This window comes from Equus caballus, chromosome 20 (genome assembly GCF_041296265.1).
Source record: "Equus caballus isolate H_3958 breed thoroughbred chromosome 20, TB-T2T, whole genome shotgun sequence".
Classification (NCBI taxonomy): Eukaryota; Metazoa; Chordata; class Mammalia; order Perissodactyla; family Equidae; genus Equus; species Equus caballus.
In genome coordinates this window covers 4,164,426-4,185,525 of record NC_091703.1, presented here as the reverse complement: position 1 = coordinate 4,185,525, position 21,100 = coordinate 4,164,426, and the positions used below count along the sequence as shown (strand labels likewise).

Genomic DNA, 21,100 nt, shown 5'->3' with positions numbered 1-21,100 from the left:
AGAACGCTAATGTATGACATAGCACAATCTAACAAATAAATACAGAGATTCCCTAGCCCACAAAATTGAGTTTTACTGGCAGATCCTACCCTCAGACACCACACCTAGTGAAATCAACATTGTTTGTACCTGTAGGAGCTTTGTGATTTACAGTCATTCCTACAACACTCCAGCTTTATCTGTCCTGGGGCTCTGAATGTTAGTTTTATTAGTTTTATGATATGCAGCTTTCTGGGTAAATGCTTACAAATTTCTCCATTTACACTCCTGTACATATGCTTTGATTTCGTTTGTCTTTTAGTGATTTTAAATTATGAAAATCACAGTTCTTATTTTGTATCTTTCTTCAGTGATTTACGACGTCTCCATTGAGGTGGGGACTTCACAGCTGCAGAGCAGATCTGAAATGCATCTGGGAGCCGATAAGTGACATCCTGTCATAGCATGCTCATATTTTAAGACCAATCTTAACTGGATTGTGCCAGTTAATTATATCCCTGAAAGAAATTGGGTTAAAAAGAGCAAGAATATTTGTAAATAGTTAACTCTGCTTGTCACGAAAGTGACATTTTAGTAGCAACCTGTTAAATGAATGTGCAGTAAAATGGGAAAAGATATAGTCATTAATACATGTATATCCTTTTGTTCTTATGACCTTTTTAAAGATGTAAACAAAAGGACATTTGTTTTTTCTTCCTCCCTTAGCCACGATACAAATCATAAAAGTAAATGCACAAGAAAATGTTAATAAATCAGGTAAATACTAAAATTTCATAATTCTTCTCTTTTCGGTACAAAGTTATTTTCCCTTACCAATTTAAAGTTTTTCATTAAGCATGGTCTTGAACACTGGACAAAGTGCAGCTCTGTCTTAGAGTACCTGCAAAAAATCATGTCCTCTATAAATCATTTGGATGATTAGAACTACATAAGCATGTACTTTGCCAAGAAACAGACTTTAATTGTCTGAACTGTCACTTTGAGAGAGAATGAGAAAGGAAAAAGGAGAGAGAGAGAGAAGCTCTATTTTCAAAATTTGTACAGTTTTAATTTATTTATATATGTGTGTAAATATATATGTTTATATATATATTTACGAGAAAGAGATTATTTTATTAACTTCCCTACGGATCTATACAAATCTTTATCAATGTATTTGGAGCCCTGAATTATAAAAACTTTCAGTTAGTATATTGTTCTAAACTTGAAAGGAGTTATTCACACCAGCACTGAACTGGCCTGTTAAGCAGATCTTTAAAAGGATTTTGACAGGGATATGATTCTTATATTTCCTCTCTTTTTTTTCCCTACCTTGAGTTCATACTCAGGTAGGGTGATTTATTTCTCCAGGGCACTGTGCCATCCAGTATAGAAGAGGTCAGTATGGTAGTATTTCATAGCTTTTCTTTTATCCATACAGCCTTGCCACCCTCTGTCCGTGACTCATGCCTCTACTGGTGTTCCCTGATAGCAGAACATTTTGATTGGATGTGCAGTTTACCTGGTTACTATTCTCATCATGTCCACATGTGGGCTTGCCAATGCGTGTGAAATGTGGAGGTCTGAGCCAGTTTTGAAGCGTAATCCTGTCTAGGCCAGGAAATATCTGGTTTCTCAGATACTTCTCAGAGCATTAGGGCAGGGGCTAAATCTCTTATTTCCTTTCTGTCCTCTATTCCATAACACCAATGGCCCAAGCGAATGTTTGATAGTCACCAATCTGGGACACTTTGCATTGTTAATAAATTCTATAGAGACATCTGTAGGCCCATGATGATGGAGTGATTGAGCCTATTAGTGGAGTAGATTGCCATATAAATAATTCATTACAAATATATATGCTTCAACTCCTTCCTCTATCTACTAACTGAGATCTTGGGCAGGTTACTTGGTCTCAGTTCACCTCAGTTTGCTCATTTGTAAAATGGAGATAATAACAGTGCCAACTATTTATGATTATTGTGAAGGTTTAAAAATGAATGTAAAGCATTTAGAGCATGCCTGCCATATCCTAAGCGCTATGTAAGTGTTTACTATTGTTATTGTTACTATTATCATCATTTGTAGTAATAGTAGGTTATATTAGGACTTTTTTTTTTTTCCTCTGAAGGATGAAAACTTCAGCATGAGTGTCAAGAGTGAGAGAGTGGGAGAGAGAAAAAAAACAGAGGTTCAAACTAAAGGAGCATACATATAAAAAAGAAAAGAAGATCAGTAGGATACAGTGTTCTTCAGGCATACTTTTGTTCATGTGGAGGTGAATAAGTTGGCTCACCCTTGATGTATCTACGATTATCTATACCCAGCACACATGTTGGCTATTAATAAATGCCTTTGGATTTACTTTTGAGGCTTTTTAAACATTTCTGGGACTATGTTGGAGTATCTTTGTGCGTGTTGTCCTCCTTCTAATCATGTAATTAAAAATTATACCTTATTAAGTGTTTCCTCTGTATTCCCTTATTTGAGCTCTTTAATCTCATTTTCCTATAGCATTTGCCTAAATTACATAAATTTTACTATGTTGAAATTAATGATATTACAAATGCTGAGTTGTGCAAGTATACCTGCAGTTCAAATTTTGATGTTTGCGTTTTTCCTTGCTCATTAAATTAAGAATTTACAGTAATCATTTGCAATGTGAAAGGAATATGTATTTTAAACCAGGTTATTACGGGGGTTCTCTCACTGAAAATCTGCTAACCTGTTTCAAAATATTTTTTGGGTGGCTTTTATTGGAGATAAAAATTAGTCAATTTTATATATGTTCTAAATATTTACAAGAACAAACCAATTGGCGAAATACGGCCTACTAGAAAAATGTATAAAAAATATAAAAGATATGAGTAAATAATTCCAAGAAGTAACATACACAATACAAACACAAAAAACTTTTCAATCTTAATACTAATCAAAAAATGAAAAGAAAAACCTATGATTTTTTAACCTATCAAATTGGAAAAAATGTTTTCTAAAACTAAGATCGTTTTAGAAATGATCTTTTAGGTCATTTCCTCCCTCTATGATATTTTTTCATATGTAAAGCTTTTTTTTTTTTTTTTTAATTTACCATGGACACAAGACTTAACACTACAGTCTTGGGAAATTGAGCATGTTTGGGAGGAAAGAATTCCAGGTAATGGTGGAGGTGTCCCATCTCTCTAAAATGTTGCTTTTAACCTTCCAACTCATCACTCTTTACTGGAAGGTCTTGTGTTTAGCAGAGCCACTGTCACTTCTTGATGTGTATGTATGAGGTATATGTGCAACTGCTGAGCACCTGCTTGAAGGGCTCTTTCCCTAAAAAATGGTCAGAGGGATGGGGTTCTTCCGGAAAGAGTATCTTAAACTGCTGGGCATAATCAATTCTTTATTATTCACAATTTGTTGCTTAAGTTTCTGGGATACTGTGCTCTTCTCTACCAGGAGGAACATCAAAGGAAGTGAAACTTGAATTTTATGGGAAAATAATTTTCAACTTTAAAGACTCTAGTAGATGAGAGTTATTTATATGTTTAAATATTGATGGTGTCCTCATTTCCTGTCTACTGGTGAGTTAATTATCACTCTACTGGTAATTGTTGGCTATATTGTTCTTCTTCACTCTGGTAATGCGTTGGTGTTTTTCACTTGGTTCTCAACGGTAGACAGTAGTCCAGTCTCTTCATTTTGGATCTTTCTGCAGTATTTTTTAGTGAAAATTTCTTAGGTCTGGGAGTCCAGAGACCCTCTTTTTTTTTTTTAATTTTTCTGTGCAGATTCTGCTACTTCATAACTGTAACTGTGTACTAAACGCGTAAGTGTTTTGAATCTCACTGTCCTGATCTGTAAAGTGAAAGAGCTGGGTTAATTAATCCCTGTGGTCTTTTGAATTCTGTGAGTCTGACAGAGATTTTATCCAGTGATTTGTGTTATAACATGAACCAGGTTAAAATACTTTTCAAATATATTCTGCCTCTGGGTTTTTGACAGATAAACCCAGATAAAAGATAGTGGCTAATCTTCCCACTGGAAGTTTTCACTGTAAGTCATGACAGTGCCCTCTGATAATCATGTAGGTGTTGGTATTTCTCTTACTGGAGGAACAGATTACTTTGATATTGTAATTGCAATTAACTGAAAAGATGCTTGTTTTAGAATAATTATAGTACATAGAGTTAAAGAGCATAAAAGGTAGTGTAACTGAGTACTTTCTCTTCTTACGGACGGGGTATTCTATTTCCTAATGCTTGAGATGATCTTAACAAATACATTTTATTAGTGGCATAATTTCTTTAGCCCAATACTACTTACCTTATTCTGTTCAAAGAAGCTGCCGAATAGAGCTTAGGCAGAAACATGCAGTATGATTTAGATGCAGTTCAGAGGGACCAGGTTCTCGAATTGCCTGTAAGAAAGTGTCCTTTTCATTTGTCCTTCTGGGCTGTAAGTGCATCCATGTTTGAAGAGAGAAGAGAAATGCTAGACTCTCTTCTCTGCAGGAAGGTAGACTGCCTGGCATATGTGTGTTTGGACGTGGGGTGGATATGAGGGTCAGTCAGTGCTTATCTCAACCTTCTATGGGCATAGGGAGAAGGGGTAAACTTTCTGAACTTCCTTCAGCTTTTCATAGATATGAAATTTTAGGTAATTTTCATACTGTGGTCAAGATATGATTCGATTAGTTTCTGGAATTACTCTTAATTTTTATGGGTGTTTATATAGAACATTTCTGAGTACTTCATATAAGGTAAAGAGCAAAGATACCCAAGTATAGGGACTCTAGGCGTCAGGCACATCTGGATCTGGCCCTTTAGGACCCTGGGCATTGGCCCTGCCCACTTGGCCCTAAAGCCTAAAACATACATCCACAGCCAGTCCAAATCTACCTCCAAACAACACTAGACTGCTTCCTGACTAGGATGTGTGCCTAAATGAGACTTCAGAAATCTCAGGCTCTGTGTCCTGTCTCCCTCCTTTGGGCCCTGGAGTGTTCTAAAATTATGTGACCGCTCTGGGTTTGGGTCACTTGATTAAAACTAGAAGTACTGTTTAATCCATTAAATGCCCTGTAATGGAAAATGACTAAATCAGTTTGGTTGAAAAATGAAACCATTATAGTCTTTTACTATTTTGTTGAGGTTTGACATGTTTTGGTAGGTCCCAGGCAGAGGAGAATGGGGAAGGAGGTTGTTTCCTGGGTCAGAATAATGGGAGACTTGGATTCTAGTCCTGACTGCATCTCTAGTAGTGTGATATTAGGCAAGTTGGCTAACCTCCACGTGCTCCATTACCTCATATGCCAAATGACTGCTTACTTTCTAGGCTGAGTTTTTGTAAGAATAAGATAGAAAACATTTCTGTGTCTTGAAAATGTTAAAGCCATGGTGGTTACTTAAAACTGTACAGCATTTAATATGAAATGGATACTCTTAATAGCCATGTGCAAAATTAAATTTAAAAGAGTCACAATTGGGACATTATCTCTCCAATTAAAAAGTTTTCTGTAACAAGGATTGAGCCCAGGCTGGAATTTGTACCAGATTGTGTTCGTAGCGAACGAGTTGGCAATTGAGTCCATCAGTGTTCCTTGGTTTCCGAGGAGTCAAGTGTCAGAATTTAGTGTTGGTTTCACTTCTCAGTTGCCATGACGTTTCATTCATTAGTCTGATCGAAGCATTCTCTAACTGCTCTGTTCTTCTTGAGGAGGCAGAAACAGTGATCTGCTGGCTTGGCAGACGCCTGCCTGCTTAGATACCATGTCTCCCCACGGATTCCCGCAGGGGCCTGGGGAGAAGACGAAAGGCGGCCAGCCGGGCTCCCTGGGCCGGAGACCAGGAGCCCTTATTCTGCTCCATTTCCCACTCATTGTGCAGCCTGGGCCCTATCTCTTGAGAGACCTGGCAAGGAAGTGAGGGGGAAGTGAGTGCCACTGCTGGTTCAGAATGTTCCAGTGTGGTTGGAAAGTTTGAGAAGCGGCCTGGGTGAGAAGAACAAGACCTCATTGACAGGGTTCAGTCCTGGTCAGGTCTGTTTCACATCAGCTTTCTAAATAATCACAGCTCTTCCTGCCCCCATGGGTCTTTAGGACTTCACCTCTGCCTTTTTGTTTTTTTAAACATTCTGTGCAACCATAGTGGAACACAAAGCATTTTAACTTTTTATTCCTAGACAAATTATAAAAGGGGAAAAGTATAAGGTTGCCTGCTTCAAGGTGACAACTCCAACCCCAAAAACAAAACAAAACGTACTTTTTAGGGCTTTCTAACCTACTGTAAAATTATTCTTCTTATTACAAAAGCTTTTTCTATTAATCTGTTTTCTCATTGATTGATTTATAAGACTGCCGATTATTCTTACATTTCTGATAGTCATGGAGACCCACTTGACTTGTCCTAATCTGAATTGTTCAGCCGTCTTTTCTGATTTAGTTTGCATATTGGTAAAAACCACACAATTGTGTGTATATCTTAAGATTGAGAGGAAAAAGAATATGGCAAACCGTCTCTCTTCTTTCTCCGCATGAGTCTATAAACCAGAATATTTATGTCAAGAAGTCAGAAGAACATCAGCTGGAGGTTTTAATGAACCGCAAAATGTGTTTCTTGTATACCTCTCCTTGTCACCCTGCCTTAATTTATGCGTGACTTCTACATTAATGTAGTAAACACTCACTTGGCACCCCTGTCATTTTCAGAACCCATAAGATGTCTCCAATTCCAGCTTTAAGTCCAGTAATGTTAATAATAAGGCCTGCTTCATTTTTCTTTTTCCTGGATTATCCAGTAGGAACTTGTAAAGCTCAAAGGCATATTTTAAGCTTTTTCAAACTCAGGATACCAAAGAAAACCCAAGTATTCACAGCTACTTTTGAGTACACAAATTTCCAGTAGTTGGAGCCTCCCATTTTTATGTTTAAGTCTGGATGGGATGGAGGGGACCTTTCTGAGCTAAAAGCAGAAGGGCAGTTACAGGATTGATTGCAAAATGTCAGCCCAGTTCATTTTCTGAGCAAGGCTGATGGCTTTTTATAGTACCTCTACAATGGTGATTTTACATCTTTTGGCCTCTTAATAATAGTTTAATTACCTGACTCTGATGCTTTCTTTTCCTAAAAGTGGCAGATAAACTATTTTAGTTTAAATAGGCCCCCCCCACCAAGAAATTTTTAAAAGAATTATTAGAAATCAGTTGAGAATCTCTGTGTTTAGTCAAGACACCTTTATATTAATGTAGACTTAATATAGAATTGTAACTGCACAATTTAAGATGCATACAAATGAAGTACTTACTATTTTATAAAAAATAAACACCTTTTTCAAATTTAAAGCTCATGCGTGTGTGTATCTATATACGCGTGAATACATATTCAGTGATGATAACACAAATCTGATCGTGTCCACAACCCCTCACCCCTACCTTAAAACCGTTAAACCCCTTTCTTTAGTGACTTTCCAGAACTCTTGGGTTAGAAGCCAACTCCCACCAGGGCCTGGAAAGCTCCTGCACAAAGGTGCTCACCTTCTTTCTCTCCACCATGCTGTCTTTTTTCAGTAATATCAACACTCTGGTGTTCTCTGCCACTTTCTTATACTTGTCCTGCCCTCTCCCCAAGCCCCTGGAGTTCCCCTCCCCAGCCATTCCTTTTATACAGTCCCCCAGAATTAGATTCCTGTTTTATGTTCCTGTAGCACCACACCAAGGCCCGCGGCTTTGCTGCACATGTTTTGCATATTTTAAAGTTAGTAAATGGCAAGACTTAAACCCAAATTCATCTGATTCTGAAGCTTCATGTTCTCTCTGTTGCCCCATATTACTTCCATGTATTTCCGTTTCTTTCACTGTGAATATGACAATGATAACACTTCACTGCGCTTCTGTGGTGCTCAAATGAAATAATGTCTGTGAAAATGCAGACAGTAGTTGGAGTAGTGAGCAGTGGAACACCGTTTGGTGTTTGCTATCATTATCTGTATTATTTTTATTTTGGCTCCCATGATCCCTAATTTAAGTTCATATAGCCTCTTAAATGCTTATCTCAAAACTCTTAGTCTTGGCTACCTTCTCTGCTAGCTGTGATGGATCTGACATTTGTCAATTTTCCTTCTCTTCCCAGGATGGTTCATACTTGGCTGAGTTCCTGCTGGAGAAAGGCTACGAGGTAAGTGACTCAGTGAGCAAGCACAGGCTAGTGGAATCACTTGGACACAGTGGCCTCCTGTTTCCTCTGCTGCCGTCCTCCTGTGTGTGTTTTCCACTGGAACTCTGATAACAAATCAAAATCAGGGGAAGAATGTGCCTCTTGGCTTGTAACCATGCCAGCTCATTGTGCTATTTATCTACTGGTGAGCACTGGTGGCTTCCCCTGTTCCTTAGTGTTTAAACGCTTTGCACGCTTCCCACATTCTCAGATAAAGCAGCAACCTGTGTAAGCCAAAAGCTGTAACATTATTAGGGTTAATTTATGATGTAATGTGTTACATAAAAAAGTCTCACTCACAGTGAAGTCACTCAATTCGGAAATTGCAGAGAGCAATAAAAACTAAGCTGATCTTTGGCAAGCTTGAATGAAAAATTTACACTTAGAGATTTTTGCTTTCTAATAGTCAGCCGGGCAGCCATGTATTTTATGAGAGCTGAAACTTCTGGGTTTGCTGCTTTTGTCATTGCCGTCACCTTTTTCTCCTCCTTCTTCTCCTTCAGCATTTTCTGCTTTTCTTAAAAGAAACAAGGGTTTTATGTATTAAATTTGATGTAAATTAGTATGTACATCTTACCTTTTCTAAGAACAGATATATGCTTCTATATAAATTTATACTATGCAGAGAACAAAACCCACACAATGACCCATATGCTTTGGCCCAATTTGTGAGTATTTACATTAGTAATTTTGGATTCGCTGTTCATTCCAGTTGCAGGCGCATTGTTTAAAAAATGTGCACTGTGGGCAAATGCAAAAACAACAGCAAGGAGTTTGGCATCTAAACGCCAACAGAATTTGAAGAAAAGCTAAATTTTCTTACTATAACTCATAATCTTTTCTGAGAGCCTTCACTTTTAGACTTTAAGAAGTCAAAGCAGATATATTTAGCACCTTCTGTACCCTTTATTTGATAAGACTCTAGGTCTATTCTAAGGATTCTAAGTTCTAGTTCTGAGGATGCTAGTTCTGCATCTTGCAATAATATCAAAATAAGACAAATGTAATTATGAAGATATACATATGTTCATATACATAGATTCCTATAATGAGTGATAAATACATATTCTACAGAGTAGAAAATTTTAGAGTAGATCATATATAGTACAAAAGAGTTGGTTTTCGGTAAAGACTAGTTATTCAGGCTAGATTAACTTAATGCTTTAATAAATCTATAAAGAAAGGTTTGGCTAGGAGACATGCTTATTTTGTTTCAGATGTTGGGACCGCTAAGAGGTGTTTGCTGGCTAGAGAGGAGTTAGTGATTTGGCTGTGTATTGAGTGAACCAAAAGAAGGAGCTAAGTAATAGTTGATGGGGTTTAGGACATGCTACCCCAAAATGTAGCATCTTGGCATATTGAATATTTTAAGCTAAAGGAGTTTGAGAAAACAGCAGAAGGAGTTTAAGAAAATAGCAGGAGTCTGAGAAAACAACAGAAGTTTCTCCTCTTAGTCTGTCTTTGTCAGTTTAATGTAGGGGAGGAAAAAGTTTTCCTCAACCCTCTTAGGGTTCCTGGCTGGGTCTGAAAATTAAACCGAAAAGTATACAAATTTATTTAATAAATTTTTAGGTGACACAGGAGCCTTCATAAGGAAATGAAGGATCCAAAGAAACAGTTAAGCCTGAGTATTTTTGTGTTAGCTTTGATGGAGAGTGGGCAGTCGTGGAGAAATATGATAGGTCAAGGAATACGAGGTAAGTATTTTATTGTACTGCCTTCAATTTTAATAGATTGATATAATGGGAGCATAAGCTATTAAGAGGAATCTAATGGTGGCACAGTCTTTATCTTTTTGTGCTTAGGTCAGAGTAACTGTGAGGGATTTTTCAAAGAGGCTGCATTGGAAAATTTCTAGAATTATCAGCCAGCAGTCCCTGGTTGCTTAATGCCATGAGTGAAATAACAGGGTTAGTAAGTTGCATGCAGTAGGAAAAGAGGGGGAAACATCTATCCAGACCTAAATCCACAGGATCAATATCAGCAATTTTGCATGAGCACAGGCCTCCAACTTAGTGGTTTTCAACCTTTAGGGTCCATCAGAATCACCCATTAAGACGCAGATGGCTGATTCAGAGGTCTGGGAATCGACCTTTCTGACAAGCGCCTGGTTGTTGCTGATGCTGCTTTCCTGGTTAGTTTGAGAACTACTGCAACTAAAGGTTCACATGAGATCATTTAATCATAAGGTGAAGATGGACAACATTTCTTAAGATCTTAATTTATGGAGCCTTGCTTCTCTGAGCTCTCATGTTATTTTGAATCTAGTTTTTCTATAAGGAGTATCACTAGGCTCAGAAATAACTGGAAACAACTTACTTTGGGGTGACAAAGTACAAGCCAGGAACAAATAAACACTGGGAAGAAGAGCTACAAATTCTATAAATAGGCTTGATACTGAGGCTGAGTTCTTAATAGAAAACAAAGGAGCAAACTTTAATTGGCTAGCAATGGCAAGATCAGCCTGTTATTATGAAGATGGGAAGCATGGAGTCTTGGCAGAAGCAACAGTCAGTTGGAGGGAAGCAAGTCGAAGAGCAGAGACAGGTTGATTGGGTAGTGATGATGGGGCAGCATAGGCAAAAACAAACCATACATATAGAGTTAGCATAGCACAGTTAGTTATTAATCCTTTACTTCTTCTTTAGGTAAAACGCAAAGTAAAGGTGTAAAAAGCTTGGCTAACTTTAAAGCAAAAATAGACGCTTGTGTATGACTTGAAAAGGAATATCATGTATTAGTAGACTGATTAGTTATGGTTAAACACCTTGTATAACCTCACACATTAGATTCCTGAAACTGTGGGGCCTGGTCATCTAATGTGGCCACTGAAATCCACTCACCTTATCATGTTCTGAATGAGCTGTTCAATGTGAAAAAGTGAAGGATTGTTTCATCCCTGGTTCAGTTCTCATAGAAAAGAGACTATTTAAAACTTTAAAGTTACAGTTTTTAATGTGGCTAGTTTCTTGGATTTTGCTCAAGGTTAAACATTAAGGAGCACATAAAGAGTATATATCTAACTCTTGTTCATTATTTATAGAATACCTGTAGGTGTCATCTCATGATGAGGAAAACTAAAAATTGTCAGGTCTTATAGAAAATCACCCTTTAAAACTTTATATATTTAGTTCTGCATATTGTTGAAGTGAAAAGTCACTGGACCTCTCTCAGACTTAATTTCTTCATATAAGTGGGAACGATAAAGTACACCTATTTCCCAAGGTTGTTGTGAAGATTAGGCAAGACAGTATATGGAAAAGAGTCCAGAGGAGCTCTGTGGAATACAGGAGTGACAGTGTGACACAGTGCTTGGTGCTGACAAGCCAGGACACAGATTTTGCAGAAGGGCTCCTTAGTCCAGTTCATTAATTAGCATTAGTGAAAAGGAGGTATGTTACGTTGCCTGGGGTCCTAGCCCTGTGCGCATTCCTTCTCGTCATAAGGGAAAAAAGAAAATCAACAAAGTGAAGCTTGTAGTATGTCCTGGTAGTTTTAAGTGCCTTCCTAGCATGATCATTAGCAGATGAGCCAACAGCATACTTTTATACCCATGTTGCACAAAATACAGAGAGAAACCAGAAGAATGAAAAGACAAAGTTAAACCTTTTAAAAGCTATATCTGGGAATGTATGAAAAATCTATATTAAATACTTGGTAACAACTACAAGACAGCATATCAGAATTTAAAATAAAGAATAGGTAAATTGTGGGTTTCCCTTCCAGGAAAGGGACTCTCTAACCAGGTAGTATCAGGAGAAGAGAAAATAAAGGAGATGTAAGGACCATCCAGTTGTTATCTCTGGGAGATTATTTGTTAGAACACGGAGTTCCAGTGCTTCCATTCTTGATCTGTGGGAATCCTTGAAACATTTTTTTCTGGGTTGTTGGATATCCCAGGAGCCATGGTGAAAAAAGGCAAAACTTTGTATGGATTTCATTTTGAAACCATACTGAGTGTCGGTGCAGTGGATCATGTCCATCCTTTAACATGACCACTTAGTAGCTGTGTGGTCTCCGGCAGTGTCCCCATTGGTAGAACGGGAGTAATAAGAGTCAGGTTGTTGTGAAGACTAAGTGATTTAATGTCTATAAAGAACGTCTGGCACATGATGACTGCCATGTACATGGTAGCTATTGATGTTACCTTCGTATACATTTCAAAAGGCAAGTGGCATTAAATATCCCTGGGAGGCATCCTTGCCTCCAAGAGAAATCTAGACACTGAAGAATTTGAAATCCATTGGTAATCATTTTCTGTTTTCTGGACTGAAATACATATGTAAATAGATAAATAAGCATTCTCTGTCATGTTGCCTGATCTGACCCTGGGTTTTAAAGTCAAATCAGCTTTGTTCTGACATTGAGAGAACTTGAAATTTTCCTTTTCATCACTTAGTTAAATGGGGCATGAAATTTGTTTGTCAAAATACTTCCGTTTAAGACCTCAGTTTTTCGGAATTGTATTTTGTTTTTGAGCTGCTATGATTTAATAATGATTTTGATTAAGTTAATATGGACTCAAATTCAGCTCATTTATCTTTTCACTTTGGTTTCCTAACTCCTCATCTCCCCCCAACCCCCTCCAGATCTTTATAAAAACAAACAAAAAACCATACATACATCCCTTCTGTAAAGAGAAAGCTGCTAACCTCAAATTCTTAACTAGAGTATCCAGTTTGCACACATTTTGGCTTGTCTTAGAGTTTGTATTTCACCTGTCTCAGAAGCAGACAGACTCAGCTTTCATTCGTTCTTAGAATAATACTTGCTGTCATGGATTAAGCATTTGGCAAGTCTTTCTTTCCTTGTATTCACATACCAAAAGTTGGGAGTCAGGGGAAATTAAAACACATTTTTATTTTGTATTTAAAAAAACCCCAAAACTAGTGCTTAATGCTTTTACTTATAAGCGTGACAATAAAGTTCTATGTTATTTATTTGCTGTAACTTTGTGTAGTTGTCTGATTTTCATAATGAATCCATCAATATCATATAATATTTTTATCAGAGCCTTTTATGTTTATATACGATGTGTAGAGCATTTCTCTTTGTTTTGGGCTGTTGGAGTATGTGACTTACCCAGAACCCAGCAACCAAGAGAAAAAATAGACTAGATTATATTATTATTATTTTTTTGTCAAAATTAAATTATCTGTTTTTAGAACATATAAATTCCTCTCTATCCAGTGAAATAAAGCTCTGAGAAATCTATATTTCAGAAATAACTTTGGTGGTAAATGCCAGTTTTGCTATGTTTAAGTATGTATGTGAACTTGGTTTTTATTAGACAAAATTTATTAAGTTTGTAGAGTAGTTCAATTTTACAGTTAAGTAACTACTTGAAAAATTGGAGACAATGAAGTAGAATAAATTCTAAGCTTAATTTAAGTGTTATTTTCTCCATTTCTAATTTAAGAAACGGGTATGTATACCCAAATCTCAATTTAATGTTTCCTAGATTTTCCTGATTTCTCCTAAAATGTTAATGAAGTTTGTGATGTTCCTTTCTTAAAATATTTTCATGTTTACTGAGTTTTCTTAGGTTTAGTTCTTTTGGAAAGTAGTGTGGATGAGTGCTTTTCTCTTTGGCTAAAGCAACTAACCAATAGAATTATTATTGTGGGTGTGTTGTATCCTTTGTAAAAGTCGATTTCTCATGTATGCCATATAAAATGATGACATTTCTTTCTGTTTGAAAGAAAGTCTTATGTACTTATAATTTCTCCCCTGCATTTGGAATATTTGAGTCATGCCAACGATTAATTTTGCTTTGAAATAGACAGAAAACGATTGAGTTAAAATATAGAAGTCTATTCAGCTGCAAATGAAACTACTCAACATTAGAAGGAAAACTTCTAAAATAAGTGAAGGATTAAAACTTCCACCAGTAGAACTGGAACTTGGGTAGCTGGTGACATAAGCTGGTATTAGCATTGACAACACAAAAGGAGCAGTCTTGACAGAAGAAGGAAGTGAGACCAGGTCTTGAACAATTTCCCTTATGTATCAGACACAAATAGTCTTTTCTTCAATATCAGACAGGTATGCATTCTTGTTCCAACGACTTTTTTCCCCCTTGTACTTATCATGGTTAAGTCAAAGATAAAAATAAAAAACAAAATCCACTCTTCATTTGCGTTTTCTTCACATCTTAAATCTAGTAGTATATAAGTCTTGTCCCTAACCTGTCCTGTTTAACTTTCTTACTGTTCCACACAGCTGCAAAGAGCAACTGCTCTCTGATTATATTTGTGGAGATGTGTGTGTGTGTGTGTGTGTATATATATATAAAATATATAGTAGGTGCAAGATGCGAAGCCCTGAGGACACTGGAAAGATGTGGTGGCATCAGAGCCTCTTGGCCTCATGCTCTGTGTTACAGAGGTCACGAGACTGTTTTACCGATATGGCCTCACATGGTCTGTCTTCGGTTTCAAATTGAGGAGATATTTTTGTCAGCAGTAGGGCTATAAGTGTGTGTGTGTGTTTAGAAAAGGAGACATTTGAGTATCTACAACTAGGCATTTGCTGTGAAGTCACATAATTATCTAGTTACTTTTGTTGAGATTGGCAGTGAAAACACTGGAGAAAGATGAAAGTAGGGTGCTGGTGGCTGATCCAGTGATTGGGGAGAAAGTAAGCAGTGGAGCTATTTCTAATAATTTAAAAATGATGTTAATAATTAATAGTTATATATATTTTTTTTCACAAAGCTAAACATTAGCAAAATAACTTCTGAGTTGCTTATTAATCCTCTTTGCATATTTATAATTCTTACCTTTCCACACTATAAAAATGCAGGTCCATGGAATTGTACGGCGATCCAGTTCATTCAATACAGGTAGAATTGAACATCTATATAAGAACCCCCAGGCTCATATTGAAGGAAGTAAGTAGTTTTCTTTTTCTAAAATCTCTTTTTATAACTTCCTATATTATAAGTTATTTTCAAATATCATTTTTCTCAAAGCCCATCAAGTCGCAGTTATTTACTCATGAATTACCTTCATTTAATGCTATCTGCATGCTTTGGAAACCCTTCATTGCTTGCTGCCCCTGGGGCACAGTTACAAGGATATTGGTCAGTTGATGCTGCCAGAGAGACCAAGAGTAGACATGCCTTTGATTACCCTTCTCCAGGTGTCCCTATCCCCTCAAGTAACATCACCTCCTTTGCTTTTTATGTTTGGTCTAATTTGTCAAGTTAAGCAATCTTTGTACATGTTTTTTAACTTTTAAAATAATTTGTGAAGACAGGTCCAAAAACAGATGGCAGTCAAAACTATATTTAATTGCTTTAGAGATCATTGTCAATATTTGCAGTTGTTTATTATTTTTGTTAATAAAAATTGCCAGTATGTAGCTGTACAGTTTACATAGCACAGTCATGGTGTTTTCTCATTTGATCTTTACGGCAACTTCTCAGGTTGTGAATAAGACCATTTTACGGATGAGGAAAGGGAGGCAGAAAGAGGTTGTGACTTTATCAAAGCCACAATGCCATGTAAGAGACAGAGCTAGTCAGCTTGTAAACCGTAAGTGATTTTGTATTCACCTCAGAGCCCCGAATATTTGAAGGTTTGGGTTACTTGTGCAGGTAGTGACATAATCAGGAAGATGACCTAGTTGTCTCCAGTAAAGACTTTCCTAATATTCAATGCGTCCTTCTTGAAAATTATTACCATTTTTGTGCAAAGTGCAGATTGGTACTGCCGTTTTCTAAAATATCCTCTTGGGTCTAGACATAGATCAATATTATGTAAAAATAATGATAAGATCAAGTTAGCAAATTGCCCATCTACGTGTGTCAAATTCTTAAACTAATGAAATCGTTTAAGGGTCTGCCTAGATTTATAGGCTAGTCGTTCTTTAATCAGTTATGTCACTGCCTCAGGTAGGTCGTGGATGGCTTAAGGATTGGTGTTTATGAAATACTTAAAAATCCCTAGATAAAAGTATCTGAACAGCTATCTTCACTATTTTAATGTGTGACGGATTTGTTTAGAGAGTGTACACATTATTGCGAGATTCTCTTTGTCTGAATCTCAGTCTTATGTAACACATCATAGAACCACTGGGGAGCCATAAGATATGTTAATTGTATAACTTCTGTCATGAGAGGATTTTTTAAAAAGTACATCTGAGTTTTTATAAATCTTTTATAGACATAGGCAACAAATGTGAATATCTTTCTACTATTTAGGTTCTTTAAAGATGACAGTTATCACTCTGCTGCTCCAGAGTCAGTCTGGTTTTCAGACTTTCAGAATATGCATTTCAATTTTGATATTTAAAAAATTGGGTTTATGTTGCTTTCTTCTATCTAATGGTATGTTTTTGAATCCTAAAGACATGAAGTTGCATTATGGTGATCTCACTGACAGTACCTGCCTTGTGAAGATCATTAATGAAGTGAAGCCTACCGAGATCTACAACCTTGGAGCCCAGAGCCATGTGAAAGTAAGCAGTGTTCATTATCATGATTTCTCTGGCTGTGTTCACGAGTTGTTCTGCATTTTACTTTTATCTGTTGCTTCTTAATACAGTAATACAACCACAAGTCCTAGTCCTCAAGTTTAATCATCAATAAACCTAATAGAAATCTAATACATTTTTTAAAAGTGTATTGTTACTGAACAGTATAATAAAATTTTACTGCTAATGTTAAAATAGCATATTCATTTATTTTGAGTTGATCTTGTAGTCGTGAGCCCCAATTGGGTGTATTTCTGCTATTTCAAATCACATTGTGAATGAAGTGTTTTTTTAAAATGTTGGGAAATGTATCTCAATAAAACTTCTTTTTTAATATTAATTTTTAGTAGTAGTTTTTTTTGAGTCCCGATAATGTTAAAATAATGAAATTTACTTTTTTATTTTTTTGAGGAAGATTAGCCCTGAGGTAACATCTACCAATTCTCTGTTTTTTGCTGAGGAAGACTGGCCCTGAGCTAACATCCATGTCCGTCTTCCTCTACTTTATATGTGGGACACCTGCCACAGCATGGCTTGACAAGCGGTGTGTAGGTCTGCTCCCGGGATCTGAACCGGTGAACCCTGGGCTGCTGAAGTGGAACATGTGAACTTAACTGCTGCGCCACTGGGTGGGCCCCAACTTTTTGGTTGAGAAAGATTAGCCCTGAGCTAACTACTGCCAATCTTCCTCTTTGTGCTGAGGAAGACTGGCCCTGAGCTAACATCCGTCCCCATCTTCCTCTATTTTATATGTGGGACGCCTACCACAGCATGGCTTTTGCCAAGCGGTGACATGTCCACACCCAGGATGCGAACCGGCAAACCTCGAGCTGCCAAGAAGCGGAACGTGCAAACTTAACTGCTGCGCCACTGGGCCGGCCCCTGACCCCAACTTTTTATTATAAGTAGTAAAAATCACTGGAAGAAAAACTGTTTTTAGCTTCTTGTCTCCTCAGTATGATGGAGCTAATGTTGATTTCTTTCCCTTTATGTACTTTTCTTTAGTATTTTTTTCTGGAACAAATTGCAGTAAACTTGAGAAGTCAAGCCTATCCCCAGAGTTCTCACAATTTGCTTAATTTAAGTTTTTGTTGCTATATTCTAGTGCTCACTTGAGTGAGGAAATCTGAAGCCACGGGTGATATGATATGAGTTCTACTGAGATATGTATTCAATCAGAATAGTTAGTGGGGCTTAGAAATAAAAGCAAATAACTTTAAGTTAAAATAGCCCAAAAAAACCCACCCAAAAACAAAGGCCGGAAATTCTTACCAGCATTTTTTGCTGTTTAATGAACGAATATAGCATTCTTATCTCAGGAAATATTTAAGGTGATTTGCTGTTTGTCCATATCTCCAGCTTTGGGCAGAATGGAAGCTATATGCCTGTTTTATATCTCTACTAGTTTGAGGGAGAAATTATAAACTATATCAGATGAAACTAGGTTTAGAACATAGTGATAGAAACATAATGATAAGTCCAGTCTTGTAATTGATATCAAATATAAAAATTGAGTATAAATCCTCATAATACATTTTTCTCTAAAATATTAACCTGGCAGGATGGCTACATATCACTTACTAAAAGTACTTCTTATCTGTCTGTGCTGTCTTGGAAAAATATTTTTCCCTTTCTTAATCTCTAATGATTCTGTTGTGTGTCCAAGCTTAATGTTTGGTCTGTGAAAGGTATCTAGGTCCTTTGGTTAGAGCAGAGATGTTTTTCTAAATGCTTCTAAATGTATTTTCTCATTTTGAAGTGGTATCTCACGCATACTGTGCCTTGAGAGATTATCACTCGTCTTTTCTATAGAGAAGCAGTGACTCTTTATCACTTGAGGAATGTAGACCTTATTTATCCGTAACTGAAGCAATCAGTCCATCTTCCACATTATAATTTATCTAGCTGCTTCTTGGCCTTCCTGACCAACCATGAGAGTGTCTTCCAGACAAAATAGAATGTTTTGGAATGAATACTCCATTATTCCATTTCCTTTAGATTAAGAAGTTTCCTGTCTGATTGTAGATAGTTTTATCCCCTCTAGAAGCTATACACTGGCATGGTGGGAAGATGCAGGAAATTTTGTAAAGATTTATTTATGGAAGACCTCCCCCCTGTCATTTTAGTATTAAATGAGCCAGTCTTTTTCTAAAACGTTTTTGTAGTTCAAAAAGTCTAATACACTTTCCTTGCTTGAAGTGAGCCTAATAGTAGTTTATAAGTTACAGAAAGCACAGGAGATTGAGTTGATGCCTTCCGAGTTACTATGTATGTGAAGTTTATCTCTTTTTGTTGTGTTTTGCCTGTTTTTCCTAATTAAGACCAGTTAATTGGCAGAAATGGTGCTTAATTGAATATGAATTTTGGCCTGTAAGATCATTTAGCCCTTCAACAAATGTTTGCATGCATGGTAGAGTGAAGGACACAAAGATGTGTAAAATCCACTTTTGTTGTGGAGGGTCTCAGCTTCCATAGGGGTGATTTGTGGCAAGTGACAGAGGTTGGTGCTGATATCTTCAAGTCTTTAGAGAAAGGTGAGAGAGAACCCCAGTTTGAGGAGATTATGCCTGGTGTCAAGGAGGAGGTTTAGGAAGGAAATTTACAGACATAGTTAGTGGGAACTGCTAGTTGAAAAGGAGGTAATAATGTAAGGCCAAGAGTCAGAAGTGAGAAAACTTGGGATGTGCTTGCAACATGAATGAGCATTCTAGATTAGCTGAGCAAAAAGTTTGTTGAGGATAAGTGTGAGGTAAGTCTAGGTAGGAAGTTGGGCTATGTTTGGGCAGCCTGTACATGTTTTTGAATGGGAAAAATAGATTCAGAGGTGAGTTTTACAGGTAAGAGTCTAGAGGTAGGGCTTCAGAAGAGATAGGAAGCTGTTGGATGAAGATGGTGGCATTAGAAGTGGGAACAAGGAGGATGAAACAGGATGCCTGGTAGGGCTGACCCCTCTGCTGGCAAGATATGGGAGCCAGGGCAGAGGGAAGGTGATGCTGCAGTGCCCAGGGGACTATAATACTAGAAGCAGACATTCAAGGAGGGACTTTTGGAGTTGGGTAGGGGAAAAGACAAGTTCCTTCTTGGATTCTCTCTAGTGGCAGTACTTGAAGGACATTCAAGTGAAGCAGGTCATGGGGTAGTTTAAAATATGCTGCGAGATTTGAGAGAGATTTGGGGTACAGAGATGTAAATTCATTCTAGGAGTTCTTGTGATCCCAAGGCAGCAGCTGGAAGAAAGAAGAGTAGAAGACTGAAGACTGAACCTTGGGGACATGCGTGTATTTAGAGTGTAGGAGAGGGAAGAGTAGTTACTGGTGACGGGAGAGTAGGAGATTGGAGAGGCAGACGGGTAGAGTTGTGTCACAGAAGTCAAAAAATTAGGCCATTTCATGCAGGAGGGGATGTTAGCAGTGCTAGATAGTTCAGATAAGTCTAGGGGAAAGAGGACCAGGAAAGGTTATTGGCCTTGGCAGTTAGGTTAGAGATGACTTGTGACTTTTAAAAAGAACATTTTAGCAATACGATAGAAGAGTTTAGCCAAAGTGCACAGAGTTTAGAAGTTGAGGGTTTATGAGGGGAGTGTAGTTGAGTAGATTCTTTCTAGAAATTTCCTAGTGTAAAGAAGAGAGAATATGATAGAGAAGGCTCACTTTAACATTAGCTGCAGGTTGCTGCCTCTTCCCCAGAATTTCTGATTCATTAGGTCTAGAGTCAGGTCTGAGAACTTCCATTTCTAGGACGTGCCCAGGTGATACTGATCCTGGTCTGGGGACTTCACTTTGAGAACCACTCCTTTAATGTTTCAGGTTTCTTAGTTTATCCATGTACTATAACATGTGCCTTAAATGCATGCTTCTTAGACCTTCTTCTTTGAATGTATCAGCTTTTGAATTGGATGTAATATAGTCCTGTTCCGTGCCAGATAATGACTATGTGATTTTTTAAAGCCTAAAACTATACCTACAATCAGGAATGATGAGAATGGAAAGTGTCTAAGGAGAATCCGATATATGTTTATACCAAAATTCTTCACATTCAGAAATCTTTCTCTGAGTTGTATATATTCCATGAGAATAAAAACTTCTCGGGTACTCCTAGTATTTTAGAGGAATAGTATGAGCACAAGCCACTGTTCTGTAAAATCCTGTGTTCCATGCCACTGTTTCTGCTGTGATCTAACGTCAGATTGATTCTTAGTCATGGAAAAAGTGGGTGTGGGGTAGCGGCTGGCATGATGGCAGCTGGTGATGGCAGACTGCCAGGTTGCCAGAGGGATGTTGCTCTGTCCCCCATCACGCCAAGGCTCTATGCAGTGGGCTTCAGTTGTCTGCCTCTTCTCCTAGCAGCTTGTTAGGGGTTAGAATGGAAAAATACATGTTTTGTTTCTTATAATTAATTTCTCTGAATTAATCAGCTTTGTAAGATTTATTATAGTCGTAGGCA

General features: G+C 37.4%; 1 protein-coding gene and 1 long non-coding RNA gene across 2 annotated transcripts in view; one reads left to right on the top strand and one right to left on the bottom strand.

Annotated features, from left to right (window-relative positions):
• GMDS (GDP-mannose 4,6-dehydratase) overlaps nucleotides 1-21,100 on the top strand; it is a 656,076-nt gene that overhangs the window by 142,877 nt on the left and 492,099 nt on the right. The window contains exons 2-4 of the mRNA XM_023624356.2: nucleotides 8,096-8,140; nucleotides 14,984-15,071; nucleotides 16,533-16,642. Coding sequence (XP_023480124.2) covers nucleotides 8,096-8,140; nucleotides 14,984-15,071; nucleotides 16,533-16,642 — 243 coding nt within the window. The remainder of the gene's footprint in view (nucleotides 1-8,095; nucleotides 8,141-14,983; nucleotides 15,072-16,532; nucleotides 16,643-21,100) is intronic.
• LOC138919320 (uncharacterized) lies at nucleotides 8,409-9,071 on the bottom strand. The gene is made up of 2 exons (XR_011429438.1): nucleotides 8,860-9,071; nucleotides 8,409-8,696 (listed from the first exon to the last, which is right to left on the bottom strand). It is a non-coding gene; the product is annotated as an uncharacterized lncRNA (long non-coding RNA).